At 36.3% G+C, this 23,248-nt stretch overlaps 1 protein-coding gene across 1 annotated transcript in view; it reads right to left on the bottom strand.

Annotated features, from left to right (window-relative positions):
- AGBL4 (AGBL carboxypeptidase 4) overlaps window positions 1–23,248 on the bottom strand; it is a 1,691,367-nt gene that overhangs the window by 1,343,826 nt on the left and 324,293 nt on the right. The window contains exon 3 of the mRNA XM_013003864.3: window positions 19,372–19,496. Within this exon, the coding sequence (XP_012859318.1) occupies window positions 19,372–19,496 (125 nt within the window). The remainder of the gene's footprint in view (window positions 1–19,371; window positions 19,497–23,248) is intronic.

Raw genomic sequence — 23,248 nt, 5'->3', positions numbered from 1 at the left:
GCAACAAATGTATAGATGTGCTTTACACAATTGATCTATGTATTGTGATGAATTGTATGAGCCCCAATAAATTGATTAATAAAAAAAAGAAGTAATACAATATTTAATACCAACTAATTTTTATTTAAATGATTTCACCTTATTTTTTTCTAAACCATTCTATTAAGAGATAATCCAGACATTGTACCATTCCATAGTTTAATCCTATCATGCAGTGTTGTTGTACAATCACTACCACAATTAGTTTCAAAACATTTTTTTCCTTCTTGAACTCCTTTACGACAAAACCCCTCCCCTTCGATTCCCCTGCTGTTCCCCCAAGGAACACTTATTCTAGTTATTATCCCCATAGATTCACCTATCCTGGTTTCACAAACCGAAAAACATAGAAAAACACAGAACAGAGTCATGAAGGCTACCAAAAATAACAAAATACAACAAAGAGAAAGCCCAATATGGAAAAAAAACAACATAGAAAATATTAAAAACCAGATAAAGCACAAAGTGTGCAAAGGGAGATCAATGACAAGGTTTTACCTAGTCAAGTCAGATTCATCGTATTACTCTACTATAGTTGTCTTTCCGATACTGTCTGATAACCAGGCCATTCCCATCCCTCAATTATGGTTAGAGGGAAATCACTGGAGGCTTATTCTCTGTGTAGATTCTGCAAATGTATTTTGGGCTTCCCCTGCCAGCTACAGCTTTTTGCACACCAGAATCTCACAAATTTGTAATCTCTGAAACTTTCCCCTTATTTGGGCTTGGATTATATATTTATAACCCTTGGATCACAGATGTTGGAGTGCTTCTTCCATGTGGACTTAGTTTACTTCTCACTTAGATGCCTGCTTATTTGAAAATAAGCCTTTAAGACCCCGCATGCTATTCTTTCTCATAGCTGGGCACCTTCAAATTTCTTCACTACATTTTGTTTTAGCACCCATATCTTCTGTGTTTCTTTCATGAGGGCAAATACTGGGTTGAAGTCATAAGAACTAATTGTTCTTAGATTGGAGGTAGGATTAAGTGCAAGCCCAAAATCCATTCCGGACTCTATACTTTTATGTGCCTCTGGTTCACCCTAGAAACATCTTTTTTATGGCATATTTTACGGCAGAGAATCTTATTGATTATCTCCCTAGAGCATATCTGGTTATAGCATCATTGATTAGCCCATGGTACTCATGTGAAAACACTAGTGAGAAAGAGAGATGGAACAAGTTTAGGCTAATTACAATTTGCAATACATGGATTATTGACTTGTACAGAATAAATCTTTACATAACTGGACATTACTTATACAAACAATGGGAGATGATGGTCAGGAAAAACTTAGCAGTAATATTCACTACCAATGTCAGACACACATCTGTCAGTGTAATATATATCTAAATACAAGAAGTATGGCATTGAATTAATAAGTAAATGTTAGTCTGCTTACCAACAGTTCAATGCTCTTAATACAGCTGTTTTCTGCTTCTTCACACACCATGTAGTTTCAGTCTTAAGTCTTCAAGTTTCAAGTGTGTTTGAAGTACAGCCAAGTTCACCTAGTGGAGTTTCCACATCATATCCTTCCAGTATGCCTTTGGAGTGTGTTGTGCTTGAAGGTACAGGGTTCAATGTCTCAATAATCTATGGCACATAGCCTCAGTCTCCAGGGGGTGTACAGAAACCCAGACCAATGTTGCCTAGTAGGAGCAGAGTATCAGGCATACTCCCCTGGTAGGGTCCTTAAAAGTACTGTTGGTCATTTTTTTCCTCACTAGAAAGTTTGTCATCCCCCTTTTTCTACCATCAGACATTTGTTCACTTTAAATTACATGGTATAACTGATGTCATGAGCGTGTGTGTATAAGGGGGTGCCCTCCCAAAAAAGGAAATTCCCCCCAAAGATATATATTTAATTTTTTTTTACAAGACAATCTTAACACCTTGAAAGTACTCGCTACTGCACTTAAAACATTATTAACACCTTGAAAGTACTCGCTACTGCACTTAAAACATTAGTTAAATCTGCAATTCCATTCTTGGTAACATTTTTCAAACTCATCTGCTCGATGGCTGACAGCATCTCCCTTTTTTTTTTCTTTTATGTCATCAAATCACTGTCCTTTCATGTCCCTCTTCATTTGTGGAAACAAAAAGAAGTCACATGAAATGAGGTAAGGTGAGTAAGGTGTGTGGGGCATGAAAGGCATGCTTATTTTTTGTTAATGACTGATGCGCTGAAATGGCTGCATAAGCACGTGCATTGTCTTGGTGGCAAAACCAGTTCCCCATCTGCCACAAAGCAGGCCTTTTTTTGTTGCACACTGTTACACTATCTTTTCAGAAACTCTAAATAGAAAGCTTGATTAACAGTCTGACCTGGTGGAATGAACTCCAAATGCACTACAAGTCAAAATTTTCATCCATTCTGGGAAGTTGACAGATATCCACAACAAGGTTTGTCATCAATTGACATTTCACCTTTTTTGAAATGAGAAAAACATTCGTACACTTGAGTATTTCCCATAGCTCTGTCCTTGTTCAACATCACAACAGTTTCTGTGATATTTTTCCCGAAAAGGAAACAAAATTTGAAAACTGCATGGTGTGCTCTGAAATTGGCCATCACAAAAACCGAGGCTCTAGTGAAGCTGCTTCTATGAAAAAATTCACTGTGACCAGAGAGAACCTTTCCAGGCGGTGCAAACTCAGAGTGAGTTTGCTCAATGGCTCCAGTCTGCCCAGTGCAATTCCCATTTGGGGGCTACCCCCTCATATAATAGTTGTAAATATACACCTGTATTAACATATGTATATCATGGTGATAAACACATAAATAATTCCATATATAGTTATTACATCTGTTACCAGTTCTCAGAAAAACAAACTTATCTCTCTAAGATTTCAACGAGAACAGATGTCACCTTGAAAGCCAAAGCTCATGTTCCCCCACCCCCTCCATCCTGTACCAACTCAGTCAATCGCGAGGAATAGCAGTTTTTCTCTACGTACAAGAGTACTTAGGGCAAATGTCTCTTCTCTTCACTTGTTCATTTCTAATGGTTTAGAAGATTTCTTATCCCAACCCAATCTTTTGGAGAAGAGCGTTAGTTGATCACTTCTCCTTCTGGGAACCTATGCGTATTATTTGCTTCAGGGTTTGGTTTCTTTCTTTTCCCGACTGGGTTGTTTTAAGTCTTCTTTCTTTTTTTGTAGCACTTATCTGTTTATGGATTTTTTTTAAGCTACCCAGTTGATTAGGACTCATAGTAACTCCAGGTGTTGCAGAATAAATCCAGTACTTTATATGGTTTCAAAGCTATGAACTTTCAAAAGTAGATCACAAAGATTTTCTTCTAAGGCATCTCTGAGTAGGCGCTAGCTTCCAAATGCTGTGTTATTAATCAAGCCATTAGCCTTGTGCATCACCTAGGGATATCAATGAATATCAGTTTCATTTGCATTAAATTATGAAAAAATATTTTCCAATATAAGAATGGCTTTCAGCCTGGGGTCTTTGGTCAAACAGACCTTATTTTTACAAACTCAAAAGTATTAATCTTTTTTGGGGGAAATAATTTTGTCTTTCTGTCCCCAAAACTTAACCTTAATCCCAAAGTCAATAAGATGCTTATTTTAAGAGTTTAAATGTTTACTTTTTTTCATTCAAGTTTTTGTTCCATCTATAAATTTGTATGTGTTTTCAGTGTGAAACAGATATGGTTCTTATATAACACTCTTAATTAAATAGACCCTGTTACTTCAATCATTTTGGAATGCTAATTTTATCACACATTAATTTCTTATATAAATAACATTGCTTCTGAGCTCCATCCTGTTCATTTAGCTAACCTGTCTATTCTTATGTGGATGATATTACATTCAAATTATTACTGCTATAAACAAAAATTGTTATCTGAAAGACAAGTTTCCATGAAATAATTGTACATACATTCATTGCTCTTCTTCCATTTTTCTTGGTTACCTTGACTTATCTATATGTATTTTATAGTTGGCTTGTTAGATTCTATTTTTTAATTCTGTTGTAATTTGTGGTAGTTACATGATCTGTTATCATTTTGAGTATTAACAGCAAAGGAGTGAAGTTTAGCCGTCAGTCAGATCACAGCTTGATGACCTCATTTGGAGGCACTAAGGAGATAAATAGCTCATTGGAGGCAGGACACACACTCAGTCCCTGCAAGACATTCTTGTTGACAAACCACATGAAGACAGGCTGATGGCAGCCAGAGCCTTGGAGCTGGAGAAGTCACGTAGAGACCCCAGGCAGCGCTGAGATGCTTATACGGCCACTGGATCCACAAGACTTCCCACCCACTAGCATGTGATCTTCATGCACTCAGCATCATTGCATGTGATTCATGAATCTGAAGAGGGATTTATAGATTGCTATCAGACAAGTGAATTAAAATCAGACTTATGGACTTGATCTGGACTTGGCTGGGATGTTATCTTAAAGTATAACTACGTAGTCTTTATATAAAAGCTCTTTCTTAACACATATGAGTCTCCCCGGATATGTTTCTCTAGTCTACCTGTACTAACACAGAATTCCAATTAAAATTTTATTAAAATTATAGACATATTTTAGAGGCACTGAAATCTTTATAATATTAAGCCTTATCTTCATAATACAGTTTTGAATCTCATTTTACCAGATTATCCCTCCACTACTGCTTTTTATTGATATAATTCCCATACTCTTATGTGATTCTTCCTCATTTTCAATGATTATTGTTCATGCCTCGTGGTAATTTTTCCAATACATATGAAGGAGTTCAGCTTCGCTGTGGCCAATGAACCTATCTTCTACTTTATACAACCAACATTATTATAGTCATATTTTAAAATTTTATGTTACCAATAATTTCCTTGTACACCTTTCCTTTCTTAGTTCCTCCCCTCTTCTGGTTCTTTTGTTGAAGTGTCCTCTCAAGAACCCCTAGCTCCTTTCTCTTCTGCTTTGTTACTATCACTGAGTCTTGTATCTCTAAACACCATTTTATACCTCAAATTTCCAAATTCACAGTTCTAATCCTGATTTCTCTTTGTCTGGTAGCTTTCTTGAATATCTAATAAGCATCTAATTTTAGCCTATTCAAAACTAAAATCCTCTTTTCTCCCAAAACTCTGCTCCTTATTGATTCTAACTCCATCCCTTTCCTGATACGATACTCATTACGAAATCCGGATGTCATTCTTCACTCCTCTTTTAATTGCATACCATATCAAATTCAATGAGAATCTTTAGCTTTATCTTCAAATCACTCCCTATCCACCCCCTTTCACTCCTAACATAATGGTCCAAGGTACTTTTGTGCTTCATTTCTTGTTGCTACTGCTGCTCTTGTTAGGTGCCGGCCATCTACTCAGCTCTGATTAGGAGTGACCCAATGTACAACAGAACATCAGCATGTGCTGATATAAGATCCTGATTTCCAATGGGCTCATTTTATATACATAGAAGATGGCCCACCAGGAAACCCTGTTCACAATTATTCACAGATGAATCCTATCTGTATCTTCACCCACTGTCTCACCAGACTCATGCAGGGAAAGATTATTTGGTGGGAGTTAGAGCTTTTGGTTAGAAATGCCACGTTAAATAATTCATTGCCCCTAACTCTCTTTAGTCCTTACTCAAATGTTTTATTTTAATGAGGCCTACCATAATAATGATTTAAAATTCTTCTTGTTCTCTTCAATATGTTTCTGATTCTGCTGTATTTTCCCCCCTCAGAATATACCCATAGTCAATAAGAATAAAAGATGGTGGCATGGAAGAAGCTTGATTTATTCTAGAAACCATTATTGCTGGGGGCCATTCAGTTGATTCTAATTCACCGTGACCTCATGTGACCTAAGAAGGACTCCTTAGGTTATCTTGACTATAATTTTTATAGACGCATCACTCAGCAAAGTGGTATGCACAGAAACTTTGAACATAGAAATTAGAACTTTGTAAGATACTATCTAATTTACTTATTTTAGAATAAGGTGCCCATGTGCTTGGAAAACTAGAACCCACCCAGAAGCTCCACAGAAGACCTAGTGAACCACTAAGTGAACTAGGCTCTACCTGAAACTCACCTGTAACTCTTGATCTTAAGGCCAAAACTTCATAGTGTGCTAAGAAATAGATGGCTCCCCTTTGAATCCTTATGCCACTAACTTTCTTCTTCTTAATATACTGCATTTGCTATAGCATACAATAAAATTCTGCAAAGTATTTTGATCACTCTTGTCTGAGTTTCAAGATTCATCACTGTATATGATGTTTTTTCTTGATTTTCTAAAAATATTCTTTTGTCAGTTAAGATCCATTTTCCTAGTTGGCTACTAGTTTCAGCTTGAATTGCAACTAAATTTTAACAATTGCTTTTTCTGCATGTATTGAGATCTTGAGAGGTAGTAAAAGAATGAGGTTGGGTGAAAACACTCTGAAGCCAATAAATACTATATTCCAAAATACATAGAAAAATTAAATAAACCTAGGATACGCCAAAAGGTTCACAGTAATTGCTAGTAGGGAGTAAGACTATGGGTTTGTTTTCTTTTCAGTTTTGAATATTTATTCATTTACAAATTTTTGTAGTCAGTGACTGTTCACTGCTGTCTTGTCGACCTCTGCCTCATAGAGTTCCCATGAAATAAATCCTGTCTCCATCCCTTACTGATTCTGAACAAGTATTTCTTCTTTCTGTAACGCAATTTATTTGTCAGTGAAATGGAGAGGGTGCGGTAATAATAGTTCTTACCTCTAATGCCTGCTTTGAGGATTAGATGAACTGAATAACCTAATATATAAAGAAAATGTTCTATGTATGTAAATGTTTGATGAATTGAAGAAAATAATGTAATCAATTGTATGACAGAGAAAATGAGAACCAGTGTTCTGTTGTTAGAAATAGTTGCATTGTAATACAAATAGCTAAAACATATTAAGCCCTTTTTGTTCCAGGTACTGGATTAATGTAGTGCTTAACGTAATGTTGTCAGTTAAGTGTTGCACTACTAACTACAAAGTTGGTGGTTTTCAACTAACAACTGCTCCGCTGGAGACAGATGAAACTATCTGTGTAGGCTTAAAGCCTCAGAAGCTATATGGGGTCTTTAGGAGTCATAAGCAACTCAATAGAAGTGGGTTTGGTTTTAGTTTTATGTATTACCCATGCAATTATTACACTAATCTTAAAGGCCATCTTATCCTAGTTAAATTAATTTTTAAATGAAAATTTAAACAAATAAATAGATTGATAACATTCCCATACCCACTGAGCTACTATGTATGAGGGGTACCGTCTCCCCCAAATGGACATTTTTTTCTCAATACTATGTATTTAATTTCTTTATAAAACAACCTTATCATGATTATACATAATATATTTGTCAAATCTGATATTTGACAATTACTCTCCATGATATTTAATATATTTGTAAAATCTGCGATTCCATTCATGAAAACATTTTTCAAACTCATCTGTTTGGGTGGTTGACAGCACCTCCCTTATTTTTTTTTCTTCAACTCTTTTACTTCATCAAATCACCGTCCTTTCACGACCCTCTCCATTCCCAGAAACAAAAAGAATTAACACCAAGCGAAATCAGGTGAGCAAGATGTGTGGGGCAAAAGAGGCATGTTGTTTTTTGCCAAAAACTGGTGCACTGAGATGGCTGCGTGAGCAGGTTCATTGCCAGCGTGGCAAAATCAGTCCCATGTCTCCCACAAATTGGGCCTTTTTTGTCTCAGACTGTTGTTATCTTTTGAGAACCTCTAAATAGAAACTTTGATTAGCAGTCTGACCTGGTGGAACAAACTCCAAATACACTATCCCCCTCACATAGAAAAAAAATTAGCATCATCTTGATTTTATATTTCACTTGAGTTTTGGAGGGTGAGAGGACAGTGGTGTCTTCCATTCGCTTGATTGACGTTTGCTTTGGGGGGTTATAAGGATAGCACAATGTGTCTTCACCAGTGATGACTTGGAAAAAAAGTCTGGGTCGCTTCAAAGCTGTTCTTAAAATCACAGCATGTTTCTACACAACAGTCTTCCTGATCAGTGAGAACCCAAGGCACAAATTCTGCAACTACCCTTCTCATTCCCAAATCTTCCATTAAAATATGATGAACCAAGCTCCAAGAGAGTCCAGATAACTTCTCCATCTCTTCAATAATCCATCATCGTCGGTCTTCAAGCAAAAGGGCACAAATTTTGTCAACATATTCATCTGTTCGGGAAGTTGACAGACATGCAGAACAAGGTTTGACAACAATTGACATTTCACCTTTTTGGAAATAAGAAAACCACTCATATACTTTAATTTTTCCCATAGCACTATCCTTGTAAGCTGTGTTCAACATTACAGCAGTTTCTGTGACATTTTTTCTGAGTAGGAAACAAAATCTCACAGCTGCACGCTATTCTCTTAAATCAACCATCACAAAAAACAAGGTTCAAGCAAAACTGATTTTTCAAAAAAATTCACTGGGACAAGAGAATCTTCTCAGGTGATGCCACTAGGTGCACTAACTCAGAGTGAGTTGCTGGATGCTCTCACATAGTGGGAAAGATGAGTACTATGTAAGCTCCGCCCAGAGGAGTTTTTATCCATTTTTTAATTTTGGGGGTGCCCCCTTGTATGTGTCTGAGCTGGGCCCGAAAATCAGGCATGTTTAACATAGAACCCATATTTTTTTCCAGTGCATTTTGCTTAGTGGTGATAATGATTTATGAGGGTGACAATAAACTAAAAGTAATAAGAATAAATAATATTATTGCTCAAAGGAAAAGAAGGCTAAAGGATAAGCTAAAGAAAAAGGAGAAAAACTGAAAGCAGAAGATACTATAACAAATCTAGTAGTAATATTTTGTGATCTAACTTTTTGCTTTTGCTGTTTTGTTATTACAAATGCTGTGATTGTCTTGATAAAAACAATTATCTTAAAGTCTTGTTGTTGTTTTTGTTGTTAGGTGCCTTAGAGTTGGATCTGACCCATAGCAATCCCTGCACTAGAATGAAACATTGCATGGTCCTGCAACGTTCTCAAAATTGCCCTGTGCTTAAGCCCACCATGTCAATCTATCTTGTCGAGGGCCTTCTCTTTTTTGCTGCCCCTCTCTCATAAAAACATGATGTCATTTTCTAGAAACTGGTCTCTACTGACAACATGTCCAAATATGAAGTCTTGTCATCCGGGCATCACAGTCCATGGAACTGCCTGTATTCTTCTCCAGCAGCATAACTCAAATGAACCAATTCTTAATCAGTTTTCCTTGTTCAATGATCAATCTTCATATGCATAAGTTGCAATTGAGAATACCAAGGCTTGGGTCTGGGGCACCTTAGTCCTCAAAGTAACACCCTTGTTCTTCAATATTCTAAAGAGATCTTGTACAGTGGATTTACCTAATGCAGTACATCTTTTGTCATATTGACTACTGCTTCCATGAACACTGATTATGGCTCCAAGAAAGATGGAATCCTTGACAACTCAATCTTTTCCACATTTAGCATGTTACCTATTGATACAGTAGTGAGGATTTTAGTCTTCTTTACATTAAGTTGTAATCCACATTGCAAGCTTTGATCCTTGGTCTTTATTGCAAGTGCTCCTCACTTTTGCTGTCAAGGTTTAATGATTTGCATATCACAGATTGTTAAGGAGCCTTTCTCCAACCCTGATGCTATATCTAACCCAGCTTCTCTGATGATTTGTTCAGCTTACAGATTGAACAAGTATTCTGAGAAGATACCATCCAATCACATGCCTTGCCCTTATTCTTTTCCAACAACTGTCTCTTGATCTGCATTATTTTCAAAGCTATCCAGAATTTGTTATGATCCATAAAGTCCAATGTCTTGGCATAGTCAATAAAACACAAGTAAACATCGTTTTGGTATTCTCTTCTTTCAGCTATGATCTACCAGCCATCAGCAATGATTTGTCTTATTTCACATCCTCTCTGAATCCTGCCTGACCTTTTGGCAAGTCCCTGTCCAAGTATTGCTGCAACTGCTGTTGGATGATCTTCAACAATAGTTTAATCACATGAGATGCTAGTGATATTGTTCTATAATTTGAGCATTCTGTTGGGACCTTTCTTTGGAAAGGGCACAAATATGGATCTCAAGGACTGAATTTATCTTGAGTTATTTCAGTTTAAGATATGCTTAGTGTGTTCTTTGCTTTTAGCTTTATAATTATAAATCCTGTTTATAATATTTGACTGTCTTCTCGAGGTACACTTTGAAATTTTCTATTCAGCTCTTTGACTTTACCATTTCTTCCCGTTGCTTTAGCTGACATTCGCTTTGATCTTTTCTTTCCTTGCTCTCTTTTTAATGACCTTTTGCTTTCTTCATGAATGATGTTTTTGATGACTTTCCACAGCTTGTCAGCTCTCCTGTCAGTAGTCTTCAATGAGTCAAATCTATTCTTGGGAAGAGCTTGAACTCCGTGTAAGACTGACTCAAGGTTTTATTTTGGCTCTGATGGAATTGTTTTAATTTTCTTCACCTTTATCTTGAACTTACAATTGAGCAATTTATGGTCTTTTCTACAGTCAGCCCCTTGCCTGGTTTTGGCTGCTGCTATTTGATCTTTTCTATCATATCTTCCCACAGATGTAGTCAATTTGATTTCTGTGTATTCCATTTGGGAAAATCCATGTGCATAATTGCCTTTTGTTTTGTTGGAAAAGGTATTTGTTATGAACAAATTGTTGGTTTTGCAAAATTCTATCATATGATCTCCAGCTTCATTTATATAATCAATTTCATATTTTCCAACCATTGCTCTTTCCTCTGTTTCCAACTTTTGCATTCCAATCACAAAAAAATTATCAATGCATCTTGATTGCATGTTTGATCAATTTCCTACTTAAATCATTGGTAGAATTATTCAATTTCATCCTCATTAGCTTTTATGGTTGGTGCATAAATTCCAATAATAGCCATGTTGATTGCAGTTCCGTGAAGACACATAGATATAGTCCTATCACTGGCAACACTGCACTTCAAGAGTGATTTTGCATTGTCCTTTTTGACAATTAATGCCAGGCCATTTCTCTTAATTGTGTTATTCCTGGCATCATAAATCTTACAATTGCCTGATTCAAAATGCCTAATATCAGGCCATTTCACTCACTAATGCCTAGAAGAGTGATCTTTATGCATTCCATTTCATTTTTGACTACATTCACACTTCCAAAATTCCTACATTAACACTTAGCACATTCCAAGTTCTGATCATAAGCAGATGTTTCAGATGTTTCTCCCTTCCTTGAATCATGTCCCATAAGCAAATGAAGATTCTGAAGGTTCCACTTGAAAGGCTTTAACAGACTCATGTCACCAAGATTAATTCTACTCCAAGAAATCAGCTCCTTCTTAGTTATATTTTTAGTGCCCTCTGACCCAAGGGTCCCACCACCCAGCACTATCTCCAACAATGTTCTTCTTGCATTCATTAGGCCTTCAATATCTGACAATGTTTTGAAGCTGTGCACAAGGTTTTCGGCAGCTCCTTCCACCAGTGTAGGGAGCCAGGTTCTTCTTTGTTGTCTGTTCTTAGTCTGGAAGCATCACTGAAACTTTTTCACTTTGGGTGACCCTACTGGCATTGGAAATATCCATGTTTCCAGCATCATAGCAGCATACAAGCCACCACAGTATGACAAACTGACAAACAAGTGAAGTGGGATCACAACTAATAATCAAATATTGAGCTCCGATTATATAAACAAGAACTCTGGTGGCATAATGATGATAAGCCAGGTTGCTAAATGCAGTTCATAACCACTAGACACTCCAAGGGAGAAGAAGAGGTTTTTTACTCGCATAAAAGTTACAGCCTCAGAAACTCACAGGTGCAGTTCTACCTTGTTCTAGACGGTGGCTATGACTCAGAATTGACTTGATGGCAGTAAATTTGGTTTGGTCTGTTATTTACAAAACAACGTGGCATGCCCTTTTTATACATTGTTCACAACACTTACATGAAAAAGTATTACTGTCTTTATTTTAAAGATAAGAAAACTGAGGTTCTAAAGGATTTTAAGAGAAAATAGCTCATAGTATCAGACTCAGGACAGAAAAACAAATCCATATGAATCAATTGTCTGTGCTCTTTCCACTGTGATATGCTGTCTTTAAAGCTGGTTATTTTGCCCACCGAGAGGATGAAGCTTCATTGAAATATCCAGAAGGGTGACACAGAGAAAGTTACAAAATCTTTTTGAATTTTAAAATCTAAATCAGATATGACTACATAAAAAATGTGTGTGTGTTTAAGCTGTTACTACTTATAGTAACCTAAGAAATACTTAGCCCGTCAGGGTGCGATGTAGCAACAATGAAAAATACAACTTTCCTCTAGTTCCTAAATGCTTCCTCTCCGACCCCACTACCATGATCTGAATTCTACCTTGCAAGTCTGGCTATACCAGAAGATGTACACTGGCACAGATAGGAACTGGAAACAGGGAATCCAGGGTGGATGATCCCTTCAGGACCAGTGGTGTGAGTGGCGATACTGGGAGTGTAGAGGGAGAGTGGGTTGGAAAGAGGGAACCAATTACAAGGAACTATATGTGACCTCCTCCCTGGCGGACGGACAACAGGAAAGTGGGTGAAGGGAGATGTTGGACAAGGCAAGATATGACAAAATAATAATTTATAAATTATCAAGGGCTCACGAGGGAGCGGGGAGAGGGGACGGAGGGGAAAAATGAGGACCTAATGCCGGGGGCTTAAGTGGAGAGGAAATGTTTGGAGAATGATGCGGGCAATGAATGTACAAATGTGCTTTACACAATTGATGTATGTATGGATTGTGATGAGTTGTATGAGCCCCTAATAAAATGATTAAAAAAAAAAACAAGAACGTTTTTTTTGGCCCTATCATATAGTTCCCAGGAAAATTATTTGACACACCAAGACAAAATACAACTAATAAGTTTAGAAGAAAATTCGAAATAACAAACATCGATTTGCTGGCATCGTTATAATTTATTTAATTTTTTTATGACTAGAAGCCCAAGACATTGCATCATATTCCACTTATCTGTGTGGAGTTCAAACTGGAAACAAATAAACAATTCTGTATGTGTGGGCATGTGAGCTCATAAAAGAATCCGAAGCAAGAAATATATGTAAAAGTACCTTATTTGCTGCTAATTTGGCAGCAAAAGGGAAGTACAACCTATGGAAGTAATTTAGAAATATGTATCAAGAGTCTTAAAGTGTTCATATAATTTTTTCCTTTAATTCTTCTCCTAAGATTTATTCTATGGAAATAAAATGAAATGGGCATAATAGTTTATTCATGAGAATGTTCACTGCATTGTTATTTATAGAAATAGGTAATGGAAAATAATATTGATTCCTAAGAGTAAAGAAAGCATGCAATAAATAGTTATTACACAGCTATTTTTATAAAGTTTTAAAATCAATTGTGATTATGTTTGGGGGAAAAAATCCAAATAAGATTTTTATACAGCAAAAAGTCAATTATGCTCAAAAAATAAAATAGAAAAGAAATATAAGTCTAGAAGTAAATATGTCAAATAGGTAATATAATATGCTTCTAGGAAGTAAGATTATGGATTTATTAATTTTTCAGCTTTTAGCAACTATACAGATTTTCCAGTGTTACTACATTGACCATTTACTACTTTCATAATCAAAAAGAAGGAAAAGAGTCAAAGAGATAAAACAATATTAAGAGAAAGAAAGCAATTTAAATAGTCTAGGCACACCATTTGATTTCCACTTACTGGATGGTGCTTTTTCACGAGTATTTAAATAGGAAGATTTGCTTTCACGTCACGGACGTGCTCTGCTGCATCAATAATAAATTCCCATGTAAGAATGTTGAATACCAGTTTTTCAGAGAGAAAATTACTTTCCTATAAAGGTACCAAGATTTTTCGGTCTCATAGACTCTTGCAAATGTACTATTTAGAAAGTATATTTAGGGGTCAATATATCAGTTCTGAGGTACAGGACCGTATGTTCCAATCTTTTATCCCTTCCTGAGAACATCAAGGAAAATAATCCCAAAGCTAGACCTGTTTATACAGTATACTTCACGCTGCAATTTTGAACATTCATTTAATAGAGTCAGGCTGTGATGACTAATACTTCTTCAGCCTGCTAGCACCAAGACCTAAATAAGGTTCCTGACTAGATTACATTCATCCAGGCCTCATTTTAACGGAAATTGGAGAGATGAAAAAAGATTATAGGATGAGACATTATAAAAGCAGACCTCACAAGTCAAACTTAATAGTAAAGCCATTCTCTTTCATGTAGACAACCATGAAAAACAAATATCCTGTGAGCTACAGATACATATCGTATCTTTGGAGCAGATCTTTGTGCCTTCTTGAAACAGACTTCCATGTCTATATAATGTGATTACAGTTGATGAAGCAATGGTCCAAGAAATAGACTGATAAAGCAGCAGTCTCCAGGAAGCCAGATAAACATGTTCATGAGTTCTAATTGTAATAAGGCCAGCATAGCACTGGATCTAAAGATAGAACCCAGAGAGACACGGAAAATACTGGTTCCTCCAATATCAAAAATAAGCATCCATAAAACAAAGCTACCTTCCTTGTTAGAATAATTCATTGAGAGATATTCACGTTACTTGATTATTTAAACGAGAGATAAGACTGAAAAGGAGGCTGTAGAAGTTTTACACTCATACAAGTTATAATATACTACAAACATTTTACTTTTGTTTTGTTCTTTTTAAACAGCTTTATTGGCATATAATTCACATTTCATACAATAGTTTAATCATATTAAGCAGAGTTGGGCAATCATCACTGCAATCAGTAGCAGGACATTTTCTTCTCATACTCATTCTTGTCAGCTTCCCATTTCCCTCAGCCCTCACCTGCCATGCTCCTAGGTAATTATTAATTCAGTTACTGTCTCTATAGATTTACCTATCCTGAATTTCATATGCAGAAAATCATACAAAACACAAACAAACCAAAACTAAATAACCAACAACAATGTCAAAAACAAACAGAAGAAAACCTCAATCAAAACAAAAGCAGAAAACAATAAAAACAGAAACATCTTTAATGTGGGTCAAAATAGAGGTAAAATGATAAGGTGTTACATTTTAACCTACTGCCTTTCATATCGCAGGACTATGGTCAGTAGGAGCCCTGGTGGTGTAGTGGTTACGCCTTGGTCTGTGATTCACATAGTTGGCTGTTCAAAACCACCTGCAGCTCCCAGGGAGAGGCTGGGCTTTCTACTCCAATACGCAGTTACAGTCTTGGAAATCCACAAGGGGTAACTATGAGTCAGCATTGACTCGATGGCAGAGAATTTAGTTTCAGTTTAGACTATGGTCTGTGGGGATTCACCAGAGGCTTATTCTTTATGGGGACCCTGCAAATGGATTGTGGACTTCCAGGTGCTCACAATTTAAGTTCTGCTACCATTACCTCCTTGGGATTTGGATTTTAATATTTATAATCCTTAGATCACACAGGCTAGTGTGCTTCTTTCATGTGGTCTTAGTTGACTACTCACTTAGATTGCTGCTTGTTTGAGACAAGTTTTAAAGATTCCAGATGTGATTATGTCAGACAGCTGAGCACCATTGGTTTTTCACCATGCTCAGCTATAGACCCCTATCTTCAGTGATCTCTTCATCAGGGAACATATGGAGTAGGTCATGTCATAAGAACCAACTGTTCTTACATTGGTGCTAGAAGTCAGTGTGAGCCCTAGATCTATTCATGTATCTATAGTTTAGATATGTCACCGGAGAAATTTTAAACAACCCAAAGACCACAAATTAGAAACAAAATCTTAAGAAAGTTTACAATGCTTGAGCAACATATCCATAAGACTATCACTAATAATACAACTGAAGGGGCAAACTTTCTCTAACTTTCCTGTCATTTCACCTCCTTCTTCAAATGTTTTATGAATAACATCTTTATAAAAAGTCTAAAGTTAGAAAAAAGTTGGGCTAAGAATTTAATGTGGCCCCAAACTAAAGAAACACTATAACTTCAGTATTTGTAATGTCTGGTCAAAACAGGGATAGAGTATTCTACTATTTGATCAATCTATCACAGGTCCCGTTTCTTAGGAATTAGTGTTCTGGATGCAGTAGAAAACAGAAAGAAATACACCCTTTGAGGATTTACAAATATTGACAGATTATACTGATTTTTTTTAAAAATGATTTTTCCCTACTGACTATACTCCCTCGGAGTTTTTGTTTGTCTTTTAGAATTGTGTTTATATGCCAACTGAAGTTATTGACATGAGACAGAAACACTAAGAGAAGGAAAGGGTATACATTTGTCTTATTGTGACAGAGATATCTTAGTGGGGGTCCAAATGTGGAAGGCCAGGACTAACTCTACTGCATGTGGCTACTGCCTACTGCTATGAATTGTATTCTTTAGATGAGTAACACAGAGTGGGGGAAACGATGGCACCATCCAGTAAGATTTGAATGCATAACTCCAAGGTTTGTGGTTCAAACCCACCAGCTGCTTTGTGGTAGACTGATAGATGAGGTTATCTGCTCTGTCAAGATTTACAAAGCCTCAGAAACTATATATAGGAAAGCTGAATCAGAATTTATTCAATGACAGTGAGGTTTTGTTGTTCTTCTAAATTGTTTTTAGCTATATGAAATAAGAGGGACCATCCCGAAGTCAGATGATGAATTCCAGTGGATAAAGAATGGCTGTCTGTGGGTGGAGGGTGAGGTATGATTATTCTGACTGTCATTTTTTATTTTAATTAGTCAGTCAAGAGGGAGAATTGAGATAAAAAAGTAAGGCAAAGAATTAAAGCTTGAGGGACTCTTTGATTAGGATTTAACTTTTACCCCTTAGTCTTAAAATTCTTAGATACGTCCTTTTAAGTTAACCATTGTCAGACTTTACCTTATGTTTAATCGTTTCCAGTCAGCCTCTAAGTGCATCAGTGATCAGTACATACACATACAACATCCATGAAAGCAGTAGCCCAAAAATTCATCAGTGTATTACATTGGGAAAATCTGCTGCAAAAGACCACTTTAATGCTAAAAAAGGGAAGAAAAAAAAGAAGAAGAAGGATGCCATTTGAATGATTAAGGTGCACCTGATGCATTCTTTAGTCTTTTCAAGTGTGTCATATACACAAAAAAGTTAGAAAGTAAAAAACTAACACAAGGGGAGAATTGATGCATTCAAACTGTGGTGTTGGTGAAAGACACTGGTATACTTTGCCAAAGCAGCAATCAAATCAATCGGGAAGAAAATGTACAGTCAAAAAGCTCCTTTGAAGTGAGGATGGTGAGACTTAGTATGACTCACTTTGGAACTATCATCAAGAGAAAGCAATTTCTCAAAAAGAATAGTATGGCCAACACAGTGGATGGCTAGCTGAAGTGAAGAAATCCCCAATGAGTCAGAATTGGCGCAACAGCTGCAACAATGGAGTCTAGTATATCAACAATCATGCAGATGGCATGGACCGGACAATGTTCTGTACTGTTATATATATAAGATCAGTATGAGTTGAAGCCCTATCAATGGCATTTAGCAGTAAAAAGCCTTGTGTAAGCGGCATTTAGAGAATTGTTAATGAAGTGAAGTGGCCATTTAACCATCCCTTTTCAGCTGGGGCCAGTGTTACAGGAACAACTCTATGTCCTGGAAGACTCAGAACCCTTACATTGTAGATGCTGACAACTGCCTAGCATGAGGCTCAAGTTGAATATGAAAATAAATGGAAAACACAAAGCAACCAGGTGAACGATCAAGTGAGGTTGGAAAAGTAAAGAAACCCTCCCTTTTCTCCCCAATATACTGGCAAATGCCTACCCTGAAACAGTAAGGCAGATGTAGGTTTACAAGGGTATGTTTTCACGTACTTCAAAGAATCACAATATAGCGATGTGGGCAATCGGAGGATAACTTTCAATGATCAGCTGTCTCAATAAAACAAAAGAATAATTTATTTCTCATATTAAGTTCAACTGGTGTTTATTCAAAATATGTGACAGGGGCTTTATGCAGAAAACTTTTATTATGGTAAAAAATTCTATTACCGGTAATTCCATTTGACATGAAAATCGTAGAACCCCCTCCTATATATTTACTGTGCTAGTCTGGGTAAACTAGGGAAACAATTCCACAGAAACTCATATATATAAGAGAGAGTTTTATATAAAGGGTAAGTGTACATTAAGAAAGCAATCCAACCCAGTGTTGTCCAAGCCCATAAGTCCAACATTAGCCCATCTGTCCAACACCCCTCTACAAAGTCCTCCTCAATCTCACAAAACACATGCAATGAAGCCAACTGCAGGAGGAAAGCCAAATCAGTGAACTTGTAAGCATCTCAGCGCTGATCCAGCCACTGATCCAGCACCCAGGTCTGCATCAGGCTAGGTCCATGTGGCTCCTCCTCAGGGATGTCTCACAGGAAGTGAGCTTTGCCAGCTGAAGCAGGAAACTGGTTAAGGCAGCCACACCCAGGTACAAGCATCAGAAAGTAAGAGACTCGAGAACTAGAAAGGCTAGGCTTACCGAGACATTTATCTCTCCACTCCACCTTCCAATTAAACCCACATGTGTTTATCAGCCAGGGTGGCACAATAAACCTTAACTACTCATTTACCTAGTTTTCTCCAATGCCTTTTCATTAAAAATAGGATTATAACACATATATTGTTTAAAAATGGAGCTGAAAAAAATCAGTTATAAGCAGATTAATAAAATCAAAAGAAAGAGTTGCCTCACAAAAGACAGGGAAAAAAGTTTCATTCTAGTTTTTTGTTTGTTTGTTTATTTGTTTGGTTGGTTGGTTTTGTTTCCATAATCAATGGAGTGGACTGCAAAATTGCCTCTGAGATTCCCAGCAGCCAACATAAATGGATAATGAGATCAGTTACAAGAAGCATATTGTCTTTAAGATATGAGAATCTATTGTTGTAGATGAGAAGAAAACCGAGGGATGAAAGAAATGTCTATGACAGGTCTGTATAAAGCAGAAATTATATAGAAACCAGTATTTCTATAACAAACATGATAGCAAGTCACATAAGAAACACACAGCATGCTTGTAGTTTCTCTCAAAGAAAGCCAATAAACCCATGCTAATGTTTCAAGCAGTGAAGGGCATTTAATAATCATCACCATCATAAAAGTCAGAAATTTGTACCTGTCTCTATAACTTTTTAAATAAAATTATAGCATTAGATCTTTAAGAATACATACCAAATACCGTGTTTTTATTTTGATATTTCTAAAAGAATACAAAATCATATTGTTCTTTCCATAACTACATAGAATTGATCTTTAACCTCACCTGTGATTCTTTCACATTCTCAACAGTAAAGTTGAACCAGACTCGGAAGCGTGGATTGCAGGTATCAGGCCTAATGAATAGATCATACTCAAAGTCGGAGATCTGGTCCACCCGGCCAAGGTTACCTAATAACAAAACATTTTTAAATTGAGTTTTATTATAATTTTATGCAAATAAGTGATACATACGATTATATTATATGAGTTTAAAATCAACATTTGTCACCAATCAGTACATGTATATACATTACTAATGCAAGCTACAAAGGCTCAGAATGCTCAGTGGTCCAGCAGAAGACCCTTCAACTCATGTGTGGTTTGTTTAAGACTGAAATAATCTGGTTGTCCTATTTAGAAAAACAAAATTTAATCAAATAGAATCAAAAGCATACATACAATAGCAAGGTTTTAAAAATGGTAGTAAAGGTAACGGGATAGCATAAATTAAAAAACAGAGTATGGCATTTAAAGTTCCTGATTTGCCACCTACTGACTAGAGGACATTGGAGAAAGGGAAATAACATTTATTGAAGACAATGTGCCAGCCACTGTGCTAGATAATTTATAAAAGTTATATTGGTTCAGTCTTGCAGCTAGAGTATGAAAGTTACCAAAGGGTCAATATTTAGTAGAGAATAGGATTGCCTAGGTGAAACATAAGCAGTTATGGTGGTACAATGATTAAAGCTTTCAGCTCGCAACCAAAAGTCAGCGGTCCTAGCCTATCAGCTATGCCATGAGAGGAAAGACACTATAAGTATGTCTCTATAGTGAAGCCTAGAAAACCCTACTCCGCCCTATAGTGTCCCTAAAAGTCAAAAAAGAAACACAAGTAACAGAGTCTCTTTCCATGCAAATTTTCCTACTCCAGTTAAGAAGGCAGACTGTAAACATTAATAAGTGAAAAGATATAAAACTTACTAAGCACCTACTGTGTAGAAGGAATTGAACTAAGGGCTTCACATGTTGTGTGTCTCTCTATCTTGATAATATTTCACAGACTGGTGAATTTCAAACCAAATGATCCCAAGCTAAAGAAGAGTCAAGATGATTACAAACAGAAGTAAAGTAACTGATTGAGAAGCCGATATTGTACAGTTCTTGAACTGCACAGCAATTTCCTACTTTAAAAATGAGTTCTGGTGTGCCTTGATCCAAAAACACAGAATTAATCATTAACCTCATATACATAATAGTTTTAAACTAGTTTATATACTACCTCTATTGGTGTGCCAACTGGTTTTTGTTTTTGTTTGGTTTGGTTTTGAGCACTAATTGTGTTGTAGTGGGCCCTGGTGGCATAGTGGTTACATGCTGGGCTGTGATCCACAAGGTCCCAAGGTCTGCAGTTTGAAATCACCAGCTGCTCCTCAGGATAAAGACTGGCTTTCTACTCTCAAAGCCAGAGTCTAGGAAACTCAATTCTACCCTGTCCTTCAAGGTCACCATTAATGATGGCAGTGAGTTTGGGATTTTTTTTGCTTGTTTTTTCATTGCATTTTAATAAAGCAATAACCTGGAAATCTAGCTCAATTAACTATATAACATTGGTTAATTATCTTAACCACTCTGAGCTAGATTTCCAAAATGAGAATATTGAATTCATCTCTGAGGTTCCTTTTAGCTCTATCATTCTGTGGTTGCCTGGTGCTAAAAGCTGGTCAATCAGGCAGTGATCCAAGATAATAAGATAATCCCCCAAACCATATCAATAACCCTTAGGTTCCTCTTTTAGGTCCTTATTAAAATTTAACCTGAGAAATTAGATTTATTCTTCCTTACTAAACCAAAACAGTTACCTACAGTTTAGTAACACATACTAAAAAAACCCATATATAAAAATTAATTAATAAAAGTCAAAAAGACTTTTATCTTCTTTTTTCTGGTTCTAAAAAGATTGTTTAAATCATTCTCAAAATTGTTACAATCCAATTGCTTATGAGGCACTATGATGTAGAATATGAAACACTTATTACAACATTGTGCTGAACTTGGAGTTAAAAGCTCTGCTGTCAAGTTTTAGATCTACCACATATTTGAGATATTAACTTAACCTCTAAAGACTACTTTCTCAACAATAAAGTATGAGTCAAATTCAAAGTTAATATTTTCTGAGTAGCCTTAGAAGCAACACGTTGTCTTACATGCTAAGTTTTATGACCGATCTCTATGAAATAATTTCTATTATCTTACAAAGGGATAAAAAACAATGTGATATTAGATAATTTTTCTAATCCAAGATCTAAATTTAAGTAATAGATCTTTAATATTACTAGATTATATATTTGCTCTATCTAATAGGGTTGGGAAGAAAAAAAAAGATCTTGTAAAACGCTTATAAATTAAAACACTCAATAAAATTACTTTGTTAAATAAAGGAAAATACCTTGTTTTTACCATCTAAAAGTCTATATTGTTAAGATTAAATATTGATGCTTACTTCACCATTCAAAGAACAGCAAATTTTTCTTTAAAATTCTGAAATGGTATATCAATTTTTATTAATAATGACATGTTAAATTGTTGCTGAAAAGTGTACCTAATTATAATTTACTATATGTGTCTTTCAATTTGAAGTTTTATGATAACTTGACATCATTTATATTATTAAACATTCACTCTGACCTCATTATGAGTGTACTGATACTTAGAAATATGTAACCAGTTGCCTAACGTGTCAGAGTAGAACTCTGCTGCATAGGAAATCCAGTGGCTGATTTGTTAGAAGCTGATGGCCAGATCTGCCTTATGTCATATTTAGGTGAACCTTTTTATTTATAGTCCAAGTGCATTGACCATTTGCACACTTAGTACTTACATATAACAAGAAAGCACAATCTAGAGAAAGCTACTTATAAATTCTTATCAAAGATGCATTGTTTTCATTAGATGCCATCAATTACGCTTCAAATCATAGTGGCTCTATTGATAAAAAAAGGAAGCACTGCCCAATCCTATGCCATCCTCACTCACAATCATTGTCATGGCTGAGTCCATAGTGGCAATGATTGTATTAATCTATCTTATTAAGGTTTTCCTGTTCTTCAAGGACCTGTTCTTCAATGATTTTACCATGTGTGTTAGACGGTGTTGACTACAAAAACAAATGCATTGACACTCATATATATGGGAGAGAACTTTATATCAAGAAGTAATTATGCATCAATAAAACATCCCAGTCTAGTCCAGATCAAGTCCATAAATTGGATATTAGCCGAAAAATCCTATGTTAGCCCATGAATACCTCTTTAGACTCACACCGCTCATGCAATGATGCTGAATGCAGGAAGATCACAGGCCAGTGAGTGGAATGTCCTGTGGGTCCAGTGGAAGTGGACACATATCCAGGGCTCTTGCTGCCATCAGAGTGGCTCCATATGGCTTATCAGCAGGAATGTGTAGCAGAGAGAGAGTGTGACCTGCCTCCAGGGAGGAAGAAGTTCCCAGAATCCTCATGAGAAGGCCACAACACAAGGAGGGATTAACTAGGCTGTGACCTGATTCACAGGCTGGACTCCACCCTTTATTCTTTTATCAAGTTGGCATGAAATTATGTAACTGCCACACCACGTATGATGCCTTTTTGAGGGACTGCTTTCTTCCGACGAGGTATCAAAAGTGCATCAGAAGTCAAACAGCCTCTCTTCTTAGGAGCATTCTGGCTTTATTCTTTCCAAGCCAGGTTTGTCTTTTTCTGGACCTATATGGTACTTTCAGTATTTTCACCATCATTATTGTTCAGATGCGTCAATTCATTTTCAGTCTTCTTTAGTCATTGTCCAGCTTCACACCCATATTAGAGAACTGCAACGCCATCTTTCACACCCATATTAGAGAACTGCAATGCCATCTTTCACACCCATATTAGAGAACTGCAA

This window comes from Echinops telfairi, unplaced genomic scaffold (assembly GCF_000313985.2).
Source record: "Echinops telfairi isolate 266 unplaced genomic scaffold, ASM31398v2 ScPeMD7_443;HRSCAF=831, whole genome shotgun sequence".
In the NCBI taxonomy this organism is placed as follows: domain Eukaryota; kingdom Metazoa; phylum Chordata; class Mammalia; order Afrosoricida; family Tenrecidae; genus Echinops; species Echinops telfairi.
This window is presented reverse-complemented; position numbering and strand designations above follow the sequence as displayed.